The 18,977-nt window shown below is 59.5% G+C and overlaps 2 protein-coding genes across 2 annotated transcripts in view; both read right to left on the reverse strand.

Annotated features, from left to right (window-relative positions):
* Positions 1 to 2,216, reverse strand: part of MFAP2 (microfibril associated protein 2) — a 3,987-nt gene extending 1,771 nt beyond the window's left edge. The window contains exons 1-5 of the mRNA XM_026053566.1: positions 2,180 to 2,216; positions 1,942 to 2,031; positions 1,767 to 1,793; positions 1,538 to 1,624; positions 776 to 817 (exon numbers count right to left, since the gene is read on the reverse strand). Coding sequence (XP_025909351.1) covers positions 776 to 817; positions 1,538 to 1,624; positions 1,767 to 1,793; positions 1,942 to 2,031; positions 2,180 to 2,216 — 283 coding nt within the window. The remainder of the gene's footprint in view (positions 1 to 775; positions 818 to 1,537; positions 1,625 to 1,766; positions 1,794 to 1,941; positions 2,032 to 2,179) is intronic.
* A 4,729-nt stretch (positions 2,217 to 6,945) lies between these two features.
* On the reverse strand, positions 6,946 to 17,042 carry ATP13A2 (ATPase cation transporting 13A2). Its single transcript, XM_026053567.1, has 29 exons — positions 17,030 to 17,042; positions 16,632 to 16,705; positions 16,347 to 16,514; positions 15,895 to 15,953; positions 15,669 to 15,780; positions 15,496 to 15,575; positions 15,152 to 15,229; positions 14,706 to 14,775; positions 14,144 to 14,278; positions 13,770 to 13,836; positions 13,353 to 13,484; positions 12,717 to 12,884; positions 12,513 to 12,623; positions 12,373 to 12,419; positions 12,042 to 12,230; positions 11,758 to 11,964; positions 11,524 to 11,637; positions 11,179 to 11,335; positions 10,925 to 11,045; positions 10,666 to 10,790; positions 10,133 to 10,293; positions 9,891 to 10,001; positions 9,567 to 9,646; positions 9,189 to 9,341; positions 8,795 to 8,891; positions 8,255 to 8,478; positions 7,855 to 8,006; positions 7,589 to 7,761; positions 6,946 to 7,418 (listed from the first exon to the last, which is right to left on the reverse strand). Exons 1-29 carry the CDS (start codon positions 17,040 to 17,042, stop codon positions 7,248 to 7,250), a joined length of 3,549 nt encoding a protein of 1,182 aa, XP_025909352.1. The 3' UTR covers positions 6,946 to 7,247.
* Between the last annotated feature and the right edge of the window lie 1,935 nt (positions 17,043 to 18,977).

Here is an 18,977-nt window from a genome sequence, read left to right on the forward strand (position 1 = left end):
TATTGCAATGCTGCAAGCATCTGCAGTGCTGCAAGTGCTGTGAGCATGCCCAGTGCTGCAAATGCAGCAGGTGTCCACGATGCTGCAAGCTCAGTGAGCAGCCACAGTGCTGCAAATGCAACAGGGCTCCACAGTGCTGCAAACACAGCAGGCACCTGCGCTGCTGCAAACAAAGCAGGCTTTCAATATGCCACAGACACCATGAGCATGCATGGTACTGCAACACAGCRAGTGCCTGCAATGCTGCAAAAGCAGCGGGCACCCACGATGCTGCAAATGCAGCAAGCGTGCATGATGCTGCACAAATGCACAATGCTGCAAAAGCTGCAAGCATCCACGGTGCTGCAAATGTAGGGAACATCTGCAGTGCAGTAAATGCAACGGGACTCCACAGCACTGCAAGTGCAGCGAGCACGTGCAGTGCTGCAAGTGCAGCAGGCGTTTGTAGTGCTGCAAATGCAGGGAGAATCCATAGTGCTGCAAACGCACCGGGGCTCTGCAATGCTGCAAATGCAGCAAGCATCGTGCCAGTGCAACCCCCAGGGGCTCCAAAGCAGGATGGAAAATCCCTGCCGAGCTGCAGCAGCTCCCGGCACCGCGGCCGACCCAGGAGCCCTGCCAGCTCGGCCTGGCTCCGGCCCAGGTGCTTCGCGGGATGGTTAAATGGGGAAAATGATGTGATTTTTTCCCCACGTTTTTTTTGGCCCAAAGTCATAAGTTTGGCCGGCGGTTTCGCTCCGTGTCCTGTCGGGAGTGGAGCCAGGCGGGAACTCACCCAGGGGTCCAGGCTCTGTGGGCTCCGTCTCGGGGAGGGCAGCTGCGGGGAGAACAAAGTTAGGGAGGTGGCCGCAAAACTGCAGCAGCAAAACCGTGTTTGCAAAACGGTGCCTGCAAACGGTGGCTGCAAAACGGTGCCTGCAGACTGGCATCTGCAAGCGGGCAGCTGCAAAGGGCGCCTGCCAAAATGCAGCTGCAAAACGGTGCTTGCAAAGCTGTGCATGCAAATGGTGGCTGCAGACCTGTGCTTACAGTGCCACGGCTACAAAGCTGCGGCTGCTCTATGGTGCTTGCAAAACAGCGGCTGCAAAACCGYGGCTGCAAATTGCAGCTGCAAAATAGCACTTGCAAAAGGGCATCCGCAAAAGCATGGGTGCCAACAATGACTGCAAATGGTACCTCAAAAAGGGCACCTGCAGTTGGTACCTGCAAAACCATGGCTGCAAACTGGTGATTTCAATGCTCTGCCCTAAAAGCAGCACCTGCAAAATTGTGCATGCAAACCCGCCTCGGAATTGTTCACGCGAAACTGTGTGTGCAAATCCACGGCTGCAAAATTGTGCATGCAAAGACGTGGCTGCAAAACCACGGCCACAAAACGGTGCCTGCAAAATTGTACATGCAAAGCGGGGGCTTCAAAATGGTGCCTGCAAACCCGTGGCCTCAAAGCCAGGGCTACAAAACAGCGCCTGCAAAATTGTCGCATGCAAAGAGGTGGCTGCAAAACTGCAGCAGCGAAAGTGCAGGCCTGGCTGCTCACCTGGGGTGGGCGCTGGCACCACCTCCTGCTGCGACTGCTGCTGCGACTGGTACCGAAACTGCTCCTCGGGGGCGCGGGGCGTCACATCTGCAGGCGAGAGCCGCCCGCGCTCATGCCCGGGTCCCCCTTTCCCGCCCCGGCACCCGCGGCCGGGGGGTATCCTGGAGCAAAGGGTGTGTGGGGGTGYCCGCACCCCCGTGCTGGGGACCATCGCGCCGGAGCCGCTTACCGTGATAGTCGTAGTAATCCTGGATTTCTAGGGGGGGGAAGCAAACGGGTTTAGCGGCATCGGGCTGCAAGCGCCCCAGGGAAGGGTGGAAAATGCAAAAATAAGGAGGCAAAAAGGGGGAAAAAGAGAGGAACGGGGGTGTTTTCCCAGCTGCCTGTGCCAGAGAGGCTCTCACCTGCTTGCTGGTCGTACTGGGAATATTGCACCGGCTCGGGGTAGGTGATGCCTTCAAAGCGGCTGTACTGCCCCTGCGCCAGCAGCGCTGCTGGGGAGACACGAGCAGCGGCCGGGGGTGTCACCGGCGCCGGGACACCACGCGGGAGGAGGAGGAGGCTGCGGGACAGGGCCTTCCTCCCCCCGCCCCGGCGGCGAGGGGCCGGGACGCTGGGGTCTGCGGGGGCTCCGGCACCCACCTGGCAGGCAGAGCAGCGAGAGCAGCAGCGCCCTCATGGCAGCGGCGGGCGAGCGCGGCGGCGCGGCGCGGCGAGCACCACGATGCACCCGGCGGGCCTTGCGGGGAGCTCCTTGCAACGAGGCGGTGAGAACCCCCCCTCTAGCTCCCGCCACCCAAACCCACCCCCAAATCACAACTCTCCCCCCCAAAAACCCCACAAGCCCCATGCAAGGGGCTCTGGAGCTGCCGGAGCCTCGGGCAGCACCGGGAGCTGCCGGAGGCCCCGGCGCTTCCCAACGGCTGCTTCCCGTTCCCAGCGTCCCGGCGGGTGGCCCCTTCCCTCCCCGCACGTATACGCGCACATATAGAAACATGGTGGTGGCAGYGTCTTCTTGGCGTGACGCCCTGCACCATCCAAGGGCAGCTCCTAGAGGCCACATGTGGCAGCATCGGGATCCTATGAGCATGTTCCTACGGAGCATGTTCTCCACCATTGAAGTGTAGCACCACATCCTGCGCCACCATCCTATCCACATCTCCTATGGACCATGTCCTGCACCATCGCCAAGGTGCAGCATCTTCTACACCTGCACCATCACCAGAGCAGAGCATCTCATGGACCTATGGACCCATGGATCAAGTCCTACACCGCCAGAGTATAGCATCTCATAGAGACCATGTCCCACACCATCACCGAAGCATTAGCGTCCCCCATGGGCCTTGTCCCATATCATCAAAGGGTAGTATCTCACAGGGACCATGTGCTGAACGAAAGTGTAGCCTCTTCTAGAGACCACATCCTGCACCATAACCAAAGTGTAGGAACTCCTATGGAGCACCTCCCACACCATCAAAGTGTAGGAACTCGTAGAGACCAAGTCCTGCACCATCATCCAAGCTTAATGCCTTCTAGGGACCATGTCATGCACCATCACTAAAGTGCTGCAACTTCTAGAGACCGTGTCCTGCACCACCATCAAAGTGTAGCATCTCCATGTCATGCATGACCATGTCATGCACCAGYATGCATCATGCACCAGCATGACCATGTCATGCAACGTCAGCAAAGCACAAKAACTTCCATGGACCATGTCTTGCCCAGTGACCAAAGTGTAACATCTCCTAGGCACCACATTGCACACCAGCATCGAAGCGTATTATCTGCTAGGGACTGTGTCCTCCAACATCTCTAACGTAGCATTTCCTATGAACCATGTCCCATACCATCAAAATGTAGGAACTCTTACAGACCACATCCTACAGCATGAAAACATAGCATCTCCTAAGGACCACATCCCACACCACCAAAGTGAAGCATCTCCTAAGGACCATGCCCCACACCACCAAAATGTAGCATCTTGTAGAGACCATATCCTGCATCTTCACAAAAGCATCATATCTCCTACGGACGATGTCCTGCACCACCACCAAGGCAGAGCATCCCCTAGGGACCATGTCCTGCTCCATCCACAGGTACCAGAGATGGGCCAAACCCTGCATCCCATGCAGGATGAGACTTGGGCTTTCCCTGGTTCTCAGAGAGCAGAAAGCCTCTTTCTACTGGATCCAGAAGCTGGTAACCAAGCCTGACCCATGGGCAGGGTTTGGCGGCCACCAAAGCCAGGGGTTGGCCCGGTTGCTGGTGTCATGGATGGAGCTGGTGCTGGTTCTCCATGGCCCTTGGCCTTCTCGCTTCCTGCAGCCAAGTGAGCGCCCGACGCAGGTTTAACTGGGGTTAAGCACATCCCAGGATACAAAGGGGATTGTCCAGGGATGTGGGAGATCCATGTGCTCGCCCCAGGCTCCGTTTCCAGCTGGATCTACCTGACTAGGCCGGGGCACATGTGGCGAGATCCATCTGCCCAYGGATGCCCTCGCTCCGGCTCTCCGGAGCACGTGGCCCAGCTGGGATTCAGTGGTCCCAGCCGAGGCCACGGGAGATCCGGAGGTCCCAATTCCCACGGAAAGCCCTGCTGGGCATATCCCGTCCCAAGGGGCACCATCCCCTCCCTGGGCCATCCCAAAAACCTCACAATGCCTCTGAGCCCACGGGCTTCATGCAAGGCACTGGGAAAGGGGCCCCACCACGTCCTTCCAGGGAAAAACAAGCCAAGTTTTCCCTTTTTTTCCCCAATCGGAGGAGCGAACCTGGCAGCTCCCCCCGGYGCCCACTGCCTTTTCCCAGCCTCCGATCCCAAATCCCAGCGGCTGGAGGCAGCCGCCGGGCTCCATGCAGGGGGGCTGGCGGCTCCGTGCGCAGCCAGATGTTTTTTTTTTGCCGCACACATCTGGGAACAATCAAGCGCAGGGCAGCGCCCGGCCTCTTCATTGGGCTAAGCCCCCCTTCCCCCAGCCCTGCCCCCTCCCCCAACTCCAGCTTTTCCCAAAAAAAAAAAAAAAAAAAAAAAAAAAAAAAAAAAAAAAGGGAAAAAAAAGCTCCAAAGCTCTTCGGTTGCCAGAGAGTGCGAGAACAAAGGGAATATGGAAAAAAAAAAAAAATTCAAATTTTCTGGCAGCTGACCAAGGGTAAAAAGTCCCCCGGGGGTTTTGCTGCCTCTCTCGCCTGCCCCTCCTGCAACGCTCCGGGCGTCCCCATTGCTGCAAGGGGAGACAGGAAAAAAACCAGTCCCCCCTCCCCAAAATAAACCCAAACCGGCAGAAACGCTCAAATCTCCTTTTTGCACCGTGTGGCTGCACGAAAATAAATGCAAATAAGCCACTAAAGCGCTGCTTCCTCGGGACTTCGGGGTGCGTGGGGAGTGGTTTTAGCGGGAGGGTGGTCGGCGGGAGCTGCAAAGGTTAAAAAGACGCGGGCAGGGGAGCCCTTGGAAGCGCTCCCGGCTTTTCAGGACTCACCTCCCCCGCCAAAAGACAAAAAAGGAAAAAAGAAATTAAAAAACGATGCAMATTTTTGCTGTCCCGAAAGGGGTTTTGGGAGCTCCGGAGTTTTTCCCTCCGCTTTTATTAAGTTTCCAAAGTTTCCCCCCCAAAAAAACCCTCCCAGCAGCTCTGGCACTGAGGGGGTGAGGAGCTCCCAGCCTGGGGCGACTCGCAGTGCCCCAAATTCCCCCTAAAAAATGGAGTTTCGGGCCCCTCGCCGCGGCCGGCGCAAGCGGGAAGTTTCCAGCCCGCCCCGCGTTCGCGGATGCCCCGGGGGGGTCCCTGCCCCCGGGGGGGGTCCCTGTGCCCGGGGGGGGGCCCTGCCCCCGGGGGGGGTCCCTGTGCCCGGGATGGGGGTCCCTGTGCCCGGGATGGGGGTCCCTACCCGCTCTGGGTGCTGCTGGTGCCTTTTCCCGCCGCCGGCTTCTCCTCTGCTCCCGAAGGATCCCAACTGAGCCAGAAGCTCCTACCTCCAGCACGGGGGCTCCGCTGGGTCCTAGGGCTACACCTGGTCCTTCCCCTTCCTCCTCCTCCTCCTCCTCTTTCTCCTCCTCCTCCCCAGAAAGCTGCAGGCTGGGGAGGCGAAGCAACAGGAATAATAAGAGTAGCAATAATAATAATAATAGGAAATGCAACAGCCTGAGCAATGCCGGGGGTTGGAGTCGACGTGGAAACCCGTGGGGTCGCGCAGGGAGAAGCGAGTCCTCGGAAAACGGCTTCCAATGTATGTCTGGGAAAACAGGGAAAGCGGGATAAGCCCCAAGGGTTGGGGGGGTTTCTGTGCCCCGAGGGRGACGTGGAGGGACATGAGGGGATTYGGGGACATGGCTGGCGGGCTGGAGCATGGGAGAACGTATCCCATGCATGAAAGAGGAATAATAATAATAAAACGCAGGGATTTGGGCTGAGCGGGGGGCCCTCGCTCCCTGGGCTGCATGGAAAAGCTTCCCGCTCTGCCCCTCTGCGGGGGCCACATCCCCCAGGAAATGCGGGATGGGCAAAAGCCGCTCCCAGGGAGCCGGGAAGCGGCTCATGGAGGTACAGGGAGCCCTAGGGTTCCTCCTCCAGCCAGAGGATTTTCCTGGGAGGCCCGGGGAAAAGCAGGGGGCTCCCTCAAGCCTCTGTGCCCGGAGCAAACGGAAGGCTCGGCAGCTCCCTGGAAAATAGGTGAATGTGATTTTCTTTTTTGTTCTTTTTTTTTTTTTCCCAGGAAGCAAAGCAGCCCGAGTGAGTTTGGGGATACTAGTATTTATTTGTGGGCTTTTTTTTTTCCATTTCTTCTTTTTTTTTTTTTCTTTCCTGCTTTGGCTGCATTTTCAGCCTCCCCGTGCTTGCAGAACTGCTAAATTAAGGCAAAAAGGTTTCTTTTTCTTTTCTTTTTGGCTCAGGAAACCAGTTTTAATCCTGGCTGGGATTTCAGGAAACCTCTTACCTCTGCCTGTGCCTCATTTCCTGATCTAATCCCGACCTCCAGGAGGGCAGAGAGGCACCGCCGGCCTCAGAAGGGGCCCCAGGCTGCCGAGCCGCCCCCAAATACCAACCTTTGAACCCAAAASCACGCTCGGAGGCGGCCAACTCCCTACCCTCCCCAGCAGTACCCATCCCATGGAGAAAAGCGGGCGAGAAAAGAGGGTGCATTTATTGGCCACCGCTCCCGCCGGCGCTCGCAAGAGCCGGCGGCTCACAGCAACACACCAGGGGCTCGCAAAAAGGCTGTAAAAAGGAGGGATTTGGGTTTTTCCGGGGCTCTGGAGCAGGGCCCTTGTAAACACTTCCTACACATCCGGGGCGGCCGGTCGGGAGCAAGGCGGAGGCGGCGGGGTCACAGTGAGCRGAGCCGACGGCATCAGCGGGATGAGACCTCCTCCACCTTGGCGGGGTTGAGCGGGACAGCGTGGGGCAACAGGGGCAAGGGGGGTTCTCCTCTTCTGCACGTCCTCCTCCCTGCTTGGCTTCTCAGCAGGCTTGGTGGTGGCCACGGCTGGGGCCAGCACGGCTCGGGGGTGAGCTGCCGTGCTGAGGACGTCCCCACGGCAAAGRCAAGATGCCCTGATGGTCCTTAGCTACCTACTGTATCCCTCGCCCTGCATGGAGCATCTCCACCTGGGCGCAGGTGCCCGTGGCCAACGTTGGTACCAGGGTCAACCCCTCAATGACGAGGGGCTGGAAGGCAGGGAGGAGGGTGGCCTGGCCCACACCGACCATGGCTATCTCACAGTGATGGACAGCTTGGGTGTTGCAAAGAGCGGTTCATTCAGGGGCGGCCAGGAGGGCTGCTGCTGGCTCAACTCCTTCTCCAGTCGCTTGAAGAGCTTCTTGGAGACCTTCTTCCGGCGCAGCTTGCGCAGGCAGCAAAGCAAGCCGTGGTCCAGGGCGGTCTGCGGCAAAGCAAAGAYGGGAAGAAGGGGTCTGGGAGGAGGCCATGGGTCCCAAGGGTCAAGCACTTGGTTAGGGAGACCCAAAAGGCCCTCACTGCACTGTGAAGACACAAAAGGAGCTCATGGGGAAACAACGTCCAAAGACTYGGAGCCAACATGCCTGGCCTCACCTCCAGCACGAAGGCGGCGAAGAAGTTGAGCGCGGCGACTCCCAGCAGGAGCAGCTTGAAGTTCAAGTCGTCGATGGCCTGCAGCTTCAGCAGGGTTTTGGGGAAGCCCAGCGGGTACAAGGTCAACCACACCATGAGGCCGAAGAGGGCAACGAGGACTAGCAAGAAGAGCACTGAGGGCGAGAGGGAAGGCGATTGAGAAGGAAGCCTTGACAGCTCCCCGGGCCCACTCAGGGAAGGGTGTCTCTGGGCAGCCTCGTCCTCACCGTTGGTGTACAGCGGCTCCCGAAACGGGTAGCCCTTGGACATGGCCACGGCCAAGATGAGATACTGGAAGCCCGTGATGCAGAAGAGGACCGTGTTCTCGTAGTTGGGCAGGTTCTGGGGAGCCGTCACCGTGCTGTTCAGTGGCACATACCTGCACCAGGTAGAGGGAAAAAAAAGGCAGGGAATGAGACCCAGATGAATTGTGAGGAGAAGGCAGCAGGCAMAAAGATGTAGACACCAAGCAACCTCCTCCCTCCATAGGTATGTGGCTGCGGTTCAGTATCTCCTTGAAGGCAGCTGGCATTGGCCAGAGTCAAGGACAACCCCCAGGACATCAGCCTTGTTTCAGCCCTCCATGCCGTTGCCATCACTGAAGCTGGACAGCCGGGTGTCCCTTACCAGCTCTGTGAGATGGTGATGAAGTAGCTGAGGACTTGCACRGTGATGAGCAGAGCTGTCTGGAAGAGCAGGCTGCCCAGCACGAGGACACTGATCAGCGCTCCTTGGGGACGCTCCACTCCCAGCTCCTTGGCAGGCCCCGTCCGACCCATCAGCACCGCTACGGTGGTGGTGATGATGAGGTCAAAGAAGAGGAACTGAAAGTCACTCAGGTTGGTGTTGATCTGGGAAGGAAAAAACACCCTCATTGAAGCCACAAGGACCTATGAGGGGCTACAGAAGACCATGGCTTCAAACCCAACCACGAAAAGGTGACAATAGCCTGGGTCTGGAAATACCCTGGGGTATCTCTGASCATTTTAGGTGCTCAGATACATCTCAGAGCTCAGACAGGTCTCACTAAAGCATCTACAATGTGAGGCAAAGGTTTCAAGCGGGATCATTTCCCTGCTCTCTCCACTCTCCCCTGCACCTCTGTTGGGCTCCACCAGAGAAGTTGTCCCCGCTGTGACATCTCCCTGCTGGTGTGAGGACGCTCACCGTGTAGAGCAGCAGCACAGACACGAACTGCACCAAGCTGTACAGGGCCATGTACTTGAAGACCCCAAAGGAGGTGACCAGYGAGCACCTGCCCTCCCTGCAGAGAGGGCAGAAAAGCAGAATTTACAGGATCACAGAGTCATTATTAAATCCGGAAAAGACTTGTAGGATCAAGTCCACCCATAAACCCAGCACCACCACTGCCTTTGCAACCACATCCCTAAGGGCCTCATCTACACGTGTGTTGGACACTGCCGGGGTTAGTGACCGCACCACTTCCCTCAGCAGCCTCCACCAGCTCAGGGACACAAAGCTCCTTCTGCAAGGACAGAGTGGACACCGAGAACCCGCCCTGGCTTCCATGCCTTGTCCCCGAYGAAGCTCCCCAGCTCACCGGATGAGCGTGGGCACGCAGGCGATGTTGGCAACGCGGGAGGTGAAAGGCGACGCCACCGAGGCCTCGGCCTCCGAGAGAGAGACGCCCACATCGGCGGCCTTCAGGGCCCCACAGTCATTGGCGCCATCCCCGCACATCCCCACGCAGTAGCTGCGGCACAAAGGGTAGGGTGGGCAAGGGCCTGGGGGCCTTCGGAGCCCCTTGGCTTGCACCCATGAGCACATCACGGCTGGGGAAAGGGTGAGATGGGATTTCAGAGCTGCCAAGAGCCCTGCCACAAAACCCCAAGCTTCTGGCACGCAGGAGGCATTGCCGTGGACAGGGATGCCCCCTGGTTCTCCTCTGYGCCCCACGTGGCTGGTCCTAGGAACCTACTTGAGCTCCTGCAGGCTGCACACCAGCTGGGTCTTCTGGTCAGGTGACATGCGAGCAAAAACAGTCGCACGGATGAGAATCTGTAAGGAGGGAAGGACGCGGCGTTGACAGCGCTTGGGAAGGCGACCCAAGGGCTGATGCTTGGAGCAYGCTGGTCACCAGGAGGAGCTGGGTTGATGCAACCTTGACCCTCTTCTACCACGCGCAGCATGGAGGATGTCTCCTTGCAGCAGCAAGGCCAACAAAAGGTGCTGGGCCAAGATGAGGCCACTCTRTTGGTCCTCCTTCTTGGGACGTGCCCTGGCATGACGGGGCTGGACTCACCTTGGGCAGCAGGTCAGGGAAGTGCTGTTGAAGTACGGCGAAGGACTTGCCGTTCAGCGCCAAGTGGCAGGGCCGCGGCTGGAGGCAGAGACCGTCCTGCTGGTAGAGGCCCTGCAAGCGGAGACAACCCACCAGGGAAGCCACGTGCTCTCCATGGGGGGGCAGGCCGGCATCTCTGTGGAGCTTGGTGGCCACCAGGGGACCAACGGCCTCCACCCAATGTCCTCCCTCTCTGGACTCACCTCCGACTCCTCTTCACCCTGCGAGTGTTCGGCAAGGATGAACTTCAGAGCRGCGGGTTTGTCAGCCGTGGGCGGGGAGGCATTGACAAAGACGACCCGCTCTTTCGGCTCCACCATGTGGCAGCTCTTGGCCACGTTCACGGCTGTCAACATGTTATCTCCTGTCAGACAGAGGCAGCAGCACTCAGGGCAATGTTGGCTAACTTGGCTAGCAGGGTCTCACGTGGCTCTTAGTGCCTTCAGGCCATGAAGAGCAGCCCAGACATCTCAGATTCCTTCTTGTATGGCTCTGCAACCTCATGCACGAGGATGTTTTGGAGGGCAAGAGCTTATTCCTGACCCAAACGCAGCACCTTCCAACCCCACAGCCCTGGCAGMTGCTCCTTGCCTGGCTGTGGGCCACCCTAAGTTGACTCCTGCCAGTCCCTGTGAGCTGTGCGGACCAGCACGGCCATGAGATGTCAACGTCCAAGAGATGGGTGGCAAAAGAGCAAAGAGCTGGCATGAAAGGACATCCATGGCATGAGTGGTACCTGTCACCATGACGGGGCGGATGTTGGCATTGCGCAGCAGGTGAATGGTGGGCGCTGTCTCTGGCTTGAGCACGTTCTTCATGACGAGGAAGCCGAGGAAGGTCAAGCCGCTCTCAACGGACTCCCTGTTGGGAAATGGCTCATGCAAGCCAGGAAGCTCCGCCAAAGTCAATGCTCAGCTCCTTGAGGGACCATCTCACAAAGCAGGCGAGAAGGGACCGATCAAGATCCGCATAGCGGGAAGATGGTTTGTACCAACCTTGTGAGCTGCAGGGCCTCCTCGAAGGTGGTCACGGTGCTGAGGGCTTTGCAGGCGAGACCCAGCACGCGGAAGCCGTCCGTGGTGTAGTGCCGCAGCATCTGGGAGAAATCCGGGGGCACTGGCGGCCGTGAGGGAGAAGCGAGGTCAAAACAGTTGCCCAATGAGCTCCTGCTCATCATCATCATCATCAACAAGTGGCCTGGTTCGAGGTGAGTGGCACAGAGCGGGCAGTCGCCCTCCCCAGCCCCTACCCGTGTCCTTCCTGCAGAGGCTGGCCACCATCTCCGGCGCCCCTTTGACGTAGGCTTCCACAGAGGCCTGGCCAGGCAGCTTCGCCAGCACGCTCATCCTCTGCAAGGAGGAGGAGAAGGGGAACCGCCGGAGGATGCCCACGGGCACCTGGTGCTTCTGCAGAGGGAAGGGAGCGGGTGGGTGTCAGCATCCATCAGGAAAACCTGATGTAGACAGAGATCGCCCCCAATCGGAGATGGAGAGGATCTACTAAGGCAGAGCAGAGCATCCCTTAGGAAGGCCACTTAAGTTGAGGGTGATGCCACAACACGTACCCGCCTCGTCATAGCTCAGCCAGGACCTACCGTGTCTCGAGGCTGTTCTTCCACAGGTGGAGGCTTCATCACGGCCAAGACCTTGGTCCCAAACTGCTCCATGACAGGAGGCTCCGCTTGGTCCTCCTCCGGCATCTCCAGGTGCTGCAACCAAAGATGCTGAGAGGACAAAGCCCACGCGAGTCCCCTCCTTTCCGCTGCGACAGCACATTGGCCACCTGGGAGGAAAGCATCGCCCACTGCTATTCCCTCTGTCCTCCTTACCCAGCCGGTGGATTCCATCATCTTGAGGTCCACGGGGTCGCCGATGGGCTGTGTGCGCAGCAGCGAGATGGTGTGGCAGGCGGCCAGGGCGTAGAGCAGGGGACCGTCGGGAAGGCAGCGGGGCTCGTGGACGATGGGCAAGAAACGGTCCCTGTCCAGCGGGACGACGCCCCACACATCCAAACCCTCCTCCGTGAGGGTTCCCGTCTGTGGGCAATGGAGAGGGTGGTGGGTCCAGGCCAGCCTTCACCTCCCACCACGGCCAGCGCCACCCTGGACCTCACCTTGTCAAAGCAGACCAGGCGGATCTTCCCGCACAGGTTGATACGAGGAGGGCTGATGCAGAAGATACCCTGGTTCTTCAGCCTGTTCTGGGCATAGATGGTGCCCACGGTCATGGCAGCTGGCAAGGCCGGCGGCACGATGACGGTGACCAGGTCGAGGGCACGGATGATGATCTGCCCCACAGGAACCTGCCGCGGGACACAGTGAGGAGACACGGGGCAGCGTAAGCACCCGGGGCACCAACATCTCCCAACCATCTCCACCAGCGCTGGCTGACGGGCCCAGCGCCAGCTCCAGCACCCAAGGGCTCAGCAGCTCCARGAAGCATACCTGGTTTTTGACCAAGACCAAGATGCTGTATAGCGTGCCGATGAAAGCTGTGCAGGAGAGAAAGGAGAAAACAAGCTCCATCACGAGGAGAAGTGGGTGGATCCACACAGGATGCGGAATTTGGCTGTGCTCGGGTGTACCTAGGACGGCGAGGAACAGCACAAACTTCACGGCGTCCTTGTAGAACTTGAAGCTTACAGGCTTGGGGTAGAGGATGGAGCTGATGAGGTCCCCCTTGGCTGTGCAAAACCCTGTGGGAGAGGAGCAGCAGGACTGAATATTGCCAGGTTTGCTTGGAAGGACACGGCCAAGGGAGGCCTTCACGCTGCCCATTCATTCATCACCTGTGCGCGTCACCACGGCCAGCACCTCTTTGCCCACGTAGGACTTGGCTTGGATGACCTGCGTGCCGCAGAACAGCGTGTGCCGACGGTGTTCCTCGGGCGAGTAGATGGCGTGGGCTGCGCGGCCACCCGCCGGGAGAGGAGTTTTCATCACCGGCACGCTCTCGCCTGGGGGAGACACCCGTGCTGGGGAGGACCATCGTGTAGTGAYGGTCCTCCATCTCCAGGTGAGGAGGAGCTTCCTTACTGTGAGGGTGACAGAGCAGTGGAACAGGCTGCCCAGGGAGGTTGTGGAGTCTCCTTTTCYGGAGGTCTTCAAAACCCACCTGGATGCCACCCTGTGCCACATGCTCTGGGTGTGCCTGCTTGAGCGGGAAGGTTGGACTAGATGATCTCTAGAGGTCCCTTCCAACCTTGAATATTCCATGATTCTGTGGGGGCCGGTCTATAACCCCCAGGGCAACGGGGTCGAACCRGCCCTTCCAGCAGCCGCTGTGCCGGGGTGGGTGAACAGAAGGACGGGAAGCAGCTGCCTTAGGGTCTCAGGAGACACCCAGCTTGATGTTTTCCCTCTAAATCCCCCCCAAAAAGTCCAGGTTTGGATGCGAGCAGCCGTGCCGGCGCCGCCACTCTCACCTGTCAGCATGCTCTCGTTGACCATGCACTCGCCCGTCAGCAGCGCGGCGTCGCAGGGGACCAGCATCCCGTCGCACGGGAGGCTGATGCAGTCGCCRGGCACCAGGTCCGCCGAGCTCACCACCGTCTCGGCTGGAGACAGCACCAGCGCTCAGGCCAGTGGCCCCAGCCCCGTCCCGCGGGCCTCGGCTGAAGGCCACAAGCAGCAAGTCCTCCATCCCTTGGGTCTACTCAACAGCCCGGGCAACTCAACAGCTCGGGCAACTCAACAGCCCGGGCAACTCAACAGCCCGGGCAACAACTCAAGCCCAGCAGATGTTGTGGTGCTGCCTGCTACCGAACTCAACGAGGCAGCTTCCCGGGAATGCCAGGCACGCCGTGGCCACCCGGCAGCCCCGCGGGCACCACGCTGCTCACCTCCGCTGGGGCTGCGCACTCGGACGCCGACCGACATCTTGGCCATGGTCTGCAGCGTGGCGCTTTGCTGTAGGGAAGCGAGTGCTCAGCAGGCGCCCGAGGGACCGGGCAACCGCGGCCAAGTCCCCACCGGGGTCAACTCTTGAGCATATYGGGCTAGGGATGGGGCAGGAGGATGAGGGAATCTGCCCTAGCAGCTGGAGGTCCAAGGCGAGCTTGGGCTCAGCTTGCAGGGCCTCCTGCACGGGATCACCCTGCGGTTCCTCCCTCTCACCCTGGCCTTCCTCCTCGGGTCCCCAAGGGGGGCTGGGATCTGCTAAGGTGTCCCCTCCATTTCCCCACGTCTTTGTCCTCCCGTGGAGCCCGTGACCAACCTTCCTCGTCTCGTAGAGGGACAGCCCTAGGGAGATGGTGGAAATGAGGAAGATGCAGGCAGCGTAGTAGTAGTAGGCATCGCAGACCCACAGCACGATGCTGAACGCTTGGAAGATGTAGAAGGGGTTGAGCACCTGCAGGGGAACCAGCAAGGAGAGCAGGTTTGGAGACGAGCCTCCTCCAGGCCCTTGTGAGACCTCCAGGCTCCATGAGAAGCCCATGTAGAGAAGCTGGCCCTTCCTTGGGGTGGCTGATGGATCAGCTGCCTTCTCTGGCCTCCCTGGCTTTGCCTATGGTCAGGACTCCAGATCAAGGTCGTCCTATCCATGGTGAGGACATCCAGATACGTGAGAGCCACCTCCCAAGGACACTCGTGCCTGAGCTAAGGGGCAGGACAGGTTCTCTCCACAGCTGCCTCAGCTCTGCCTCCTCCGATCTCTCTCCTAAAGTCCTCTTCTCCCTGAAGTTCAGGAGAGCCCCTGAACTTAACGTCCTTGGTTTAGAGGGCACCAGGCCTTAGCCCTGGGGACAACCTGCTCCTCCGAGCCACCGCGCGCCCACCTCCTCCACCAGCAGCCTCGCGTAGGAYTTCACCGGCACCTCGATGAGGTTCGGGCCGTAGATCTTCCTCCTACAGAAGGGAGAGGAGAGCAAAGGGGAAGCGACTATGCAGTGGAGAAGAGCTGCATGCCCAAGGTGAAGGCCACCATGCTGCCAGACCCGCACGGGAGCCCCAGGGAGACCGAGCACCCAAGGCCCTGATACTGAAAACCAGCCAGGTTGATGGCTCTAAGTCACCATCTGCCTGGGGAGCAGATGGGACGGAGAGGGGTCCTAAGATCTCAGTGCATCGCTTGGRAAGGGTAACAAAAGCAGGGCAATTATTGCAATAAAAAAGGCAAGTCCTGCAAGAAAAGCAGTTTTTTAAAAAGTATTTCTTTCTAAGCATAGTGAAGATTTAAGCTATATGATGCCCTGTGTATCAGGTCCCCCTGTGACATTCCTACCTGGTGTTGTGGTCCTGCTGCTCAAGACCTGCCTGGGTGAGGTGGAGATCCTCACAGGTCCAGCCTTCATCCAAATCACTGGAAGAATGGAAGGAAAAGGTGAAGAAATGTGTCAGGGATCTCACAGACCTGCTGTAATCCCTGACAGAAGTGTGTTTAAAAATCCAGCAGGAGCCCAAGCCAACACATGGTGTCTCCTTTTCTGGGACCTCCATCCATTCCTCCTTCCATTCATCCTCCCATCCCTCCCTCTATCCTTCCCTCCATCCTTCTATCCATCCATCCCTCCCTCCCTCCATCCATCCTTCCATCCATGCTTCCATCCATCCCCGAGCTGGAGGTACCTGACTTTGCAGAACGCCTGTCGCCTCTCGATCCACACGTAGCGCAAGCCCTCAAAGAGGTAGTAGCGCAAGAAGTTCCTCTGAGCAGAGCAACGTGGAGGGCAGGGGGTCAGCAGAGCCCGGGGCTCAGACTGGCACCACGGGAGGGTGGCACAGGACGGGACCGGCGTTACCTCCTCCTTCTCGTGCAGCCGGATGGTGTCGCGGCTCTCCTCCTCCTCCGAGGCGCCCATGGTGATGGTGGTCGTCCGCTCCTCCAGGCGGGCTCCTGGGTGATGCTCCAGGCTGCTCGCGATGGAGAAGCGACTTCAGGCACATCCAGCCTGGACGGGCGCCCACCATGGGGTGGAGCTACCATGGGAAGGGGCCGCCTGCACCCCACGGGCGACCTCGACCCACCTGCCATCGCCCAGCGCCTCCGTGCGCACCCGTGCAGTGAAGCACTGCCCAAAGCGGTCCTGCAACACACGCGCAGCTCGCCACCGGGAACGGACACCGTGACGAGGAACCGCCCCGCGTGAAGGTCCCACCATCCCCGGCCACCTGCCTCCCTCCACAAAACGAGTCCACGTCCCGCCCGCCTGCAACTCCCAGATAAAAAATATGGACAAAACAAAGCCAGGAGAGCGGGCACAGAACAGCAAAGCACCGCTTGCTTCTAGGACTGGGCCTGGGAACCACTTGACTGTGGTGGCACCAACCCAACGTTGGTCAAACATCAACGTTGCAGTGGGAGGGCGAGGAAGAGGAGCAGCGAAGCAACTCGCCCAGGACCTCCCTGCGACATCAATGGCCAAGACAGCCCTCGAAGGCAACCCGGGCTCCACCGGAGCTCGCTCATCACCACTCACCCTGATGACGACCCAGTGGGCCTGGCCGAGCGGGCACGGCCTGCCCTTGGCGCGCACCTCCAGGCTGGGCTTCCAGTGGAAGAGCAGGAGCAGGAGCCCCGCGCTGAGCACGGCGCCCGCGTGGCACAGGAGCACCCGCCAGCGCCGCCTCGCGTAGCCCGTCACCTCCTGCGGGGACACGCAGGCCATTTAAAGACAATAATCTATCAATCAAAGTATATAAAAATATATATATCTAATGAAATGATGCAAATGATAAAGGCGGCGAGAGCGCCGCGTACGTACCATGCCGCCTCCGCTGGAGCCCGGCCGCAGTGTCCCGTAGCCCGGCGGCCGCTGGCCCAGCAACCTGCTGCTATCTGCGGAGCCGGAGAGGAGGGAAGGCCCCTTAGGAAAGGCGCGGAGCGGCGACGAAGAGGAGGCCGCGGGGACGAAGGCGGGAGGGAGGCGCCGGGCGGCCGCACGTGACCGTCACGCGGCGCGGGGACAAAAGCGGCCTCCGCGGCGGCTCCGGGCAGGGGGAAGGGAGCGGAGCTGGCCACGAGCCAGCTGGAGCACGGCCGCAGCCCGGCACTGCGCCGGCCTCGCTCACGCGGCCCCAAAATGCACCTTTTTGCCCCATTTTTTTTTTTGCAAAGTTTCCACCTTGCAAACTCTAATGCAGAGCCAGCTCCAAAATGCACCTTTTTCCCCCATCTTTTTGCGAGGTTTCCACCTTGCAAACCCTAACACAGACGTCAAGGTTTGCAGCTCTCCATGTCGATGCTTTGGTTGCCTATTAACCCCCTGCCCCACGCACCCAAATCCACTCGGGATTAGAAGACGCGTTCGGATCCCCGGCGCTGCTTCCTATCCTGCGACTCCTCTCCTGGCACGACTCTTCAGTCGGACRTTTCCACCCAGACAAAAGCCCACACGGCTCCGGAGCCACCTCTTTTCTCATGGAAACGCCGTTCCAGCGAGACACCCTGCGAGCCTCTCCCAAAGCCCTGGAATGTCACCCGCAGCTGACATATCCCATTGACACCAGCCGGCGCCCGGCCTTGGTGCCCAGCGGGATCCGTGCAAAGAAATCCAAACTCCCGCTTGAATTCCCAGCTCTTTCACTACAAGAAAGCAACACGGGGGCCTCCAACCTTTCCTGGGAAAAGCCGATTTCTCGGAGGACGTAGCCACTCCATCGGCCCCGTGTCAGCGCGGTGAATCCCACCTCGCATCCCTCTCTTTCTCTCACCTCCGGAGCTGCTTCCCGGCTCCGGCTCGCCCCAAAGGCGACGTGTCCGGGCAGCCTGCRGCAAAGGGGAGGGCAGAAGCGGCGCGACCGGTTTGCCGGCCGCACCTCGTCCGCAAACACCCAGTGCCTGCGGAATGGCGAATCCCGGCGGCAGCGGCGCCCGGAGCGGCTCGGCCGGGACCCCGCGCGTCCCGCGGCTCCTCGCGGCCAGCACGYGCTCCGCGTCCACGGAAAACGCGCTGGCAAATCCCTGGAAAGGCGACAGCCGCCCCGAACCTGCAYGTCCAGGTGATCCGGTCCTAAACGGCTTGCAAGCGGGGGAGCGCAGCTGGGGAAAGCCCTGAGGCGGAAGAAAGCAGGGGAGGAAAGAGGCTTCCTAGAAGACGGAGACGTTCCTGGTGCTGAGCTGCTCTCATGCATCTGTTTTTTGTTTGTTTTTCTTTTTTTTTAATTGTCCTTTTGCAAACTTTGGAGACAGATAAATAATAAGGTTGGGAGACAGATAAATAATAAGGCTAATAATAAGGTTCTTGCAAGCAAGGTGCTTTCCCAGGCCTGGCAAAGCGGGAGCATCCTCCTCCCAAAGGAGGCTCTCGGCCTCCTATTCCCATGTGCTGAGCACTAAAAGCCTCCCAAGGATTTGGGCATCCCCRGGCTCTCCTTCCTGCTGCCGGACTCAGCTTAACCCTTGACGGATGCACTTGGGTACCTGCATCCCCAAACTACCCAAAGCRGGAGAAAAAGGATGGGGTTTAAGCCCTGAGCGCTGCTCAGCCCTGGCGCAAGAGGGAACTCAGAGGGGTTTGCAGCGCGCTGGGCACCGCTGCAGCGCGACACGCGAGRGCAACCCGCTCCTCTGCCCTTAGGTCCACACAGCCTTATGCAGCACTGCAAAAATGAAGTACAAATCGAGGGAACCACAGCCTCAAAGAGCGTTCTGCAGCTCTGCATGCCGTGCACAGTGCAATGCCGGCAGGTGCACGGCGCAAGCTATGGACGCTGTGCACGGTGCAAGCCTGGGGTGCACRCAGTGCAGGCGGCAAAGCAGGGGAAAGGGGCAGCGGGAGCCTGGAGYGCACGCAGGCAGAGCCCCTGAGCTCTCATGCAGTGAGGAGGGAGGAAACGCACAGCGCAAGCCCTGGGCACGCAGCCTGCAATCCGGGGCACGTGCACAGCGCAACTTGGGGAAACGATTCTGTGATTCTGYGAAATGCACGCTGCAAGCGTGGGGATGTCCACAGTGCAAAGCCCGGGGATGGCGCAAGCCGGAGGGTGTGCATGGCGCAACCCTGGAATCCGTGAACGACACAGTGCCGGGCCGTGCAAACCCTGGGGATGTGCACACTGCAAGCCCGGTGAAATGCATGGTGCAAATCCTGGGTACCTGCACACTGCAA

Source organism: Nothoprocta perdicaria, unplaced genomic scaffold, assembly GCF_003342845.1.
Source record: "Nothoprocta perdicaria isolate Ctin4 unplaced genomic scaffold, notPer1 scaffold_117, whole genome shotgun sequence".
NCBI classification, from domain to species: domain Eukaryota; kingdom Metazoa; phylum Chordata; class Aves; order Tinamiformes; family Tinamidae; genus Nothoprocta; species Nothoprocta perdicaria.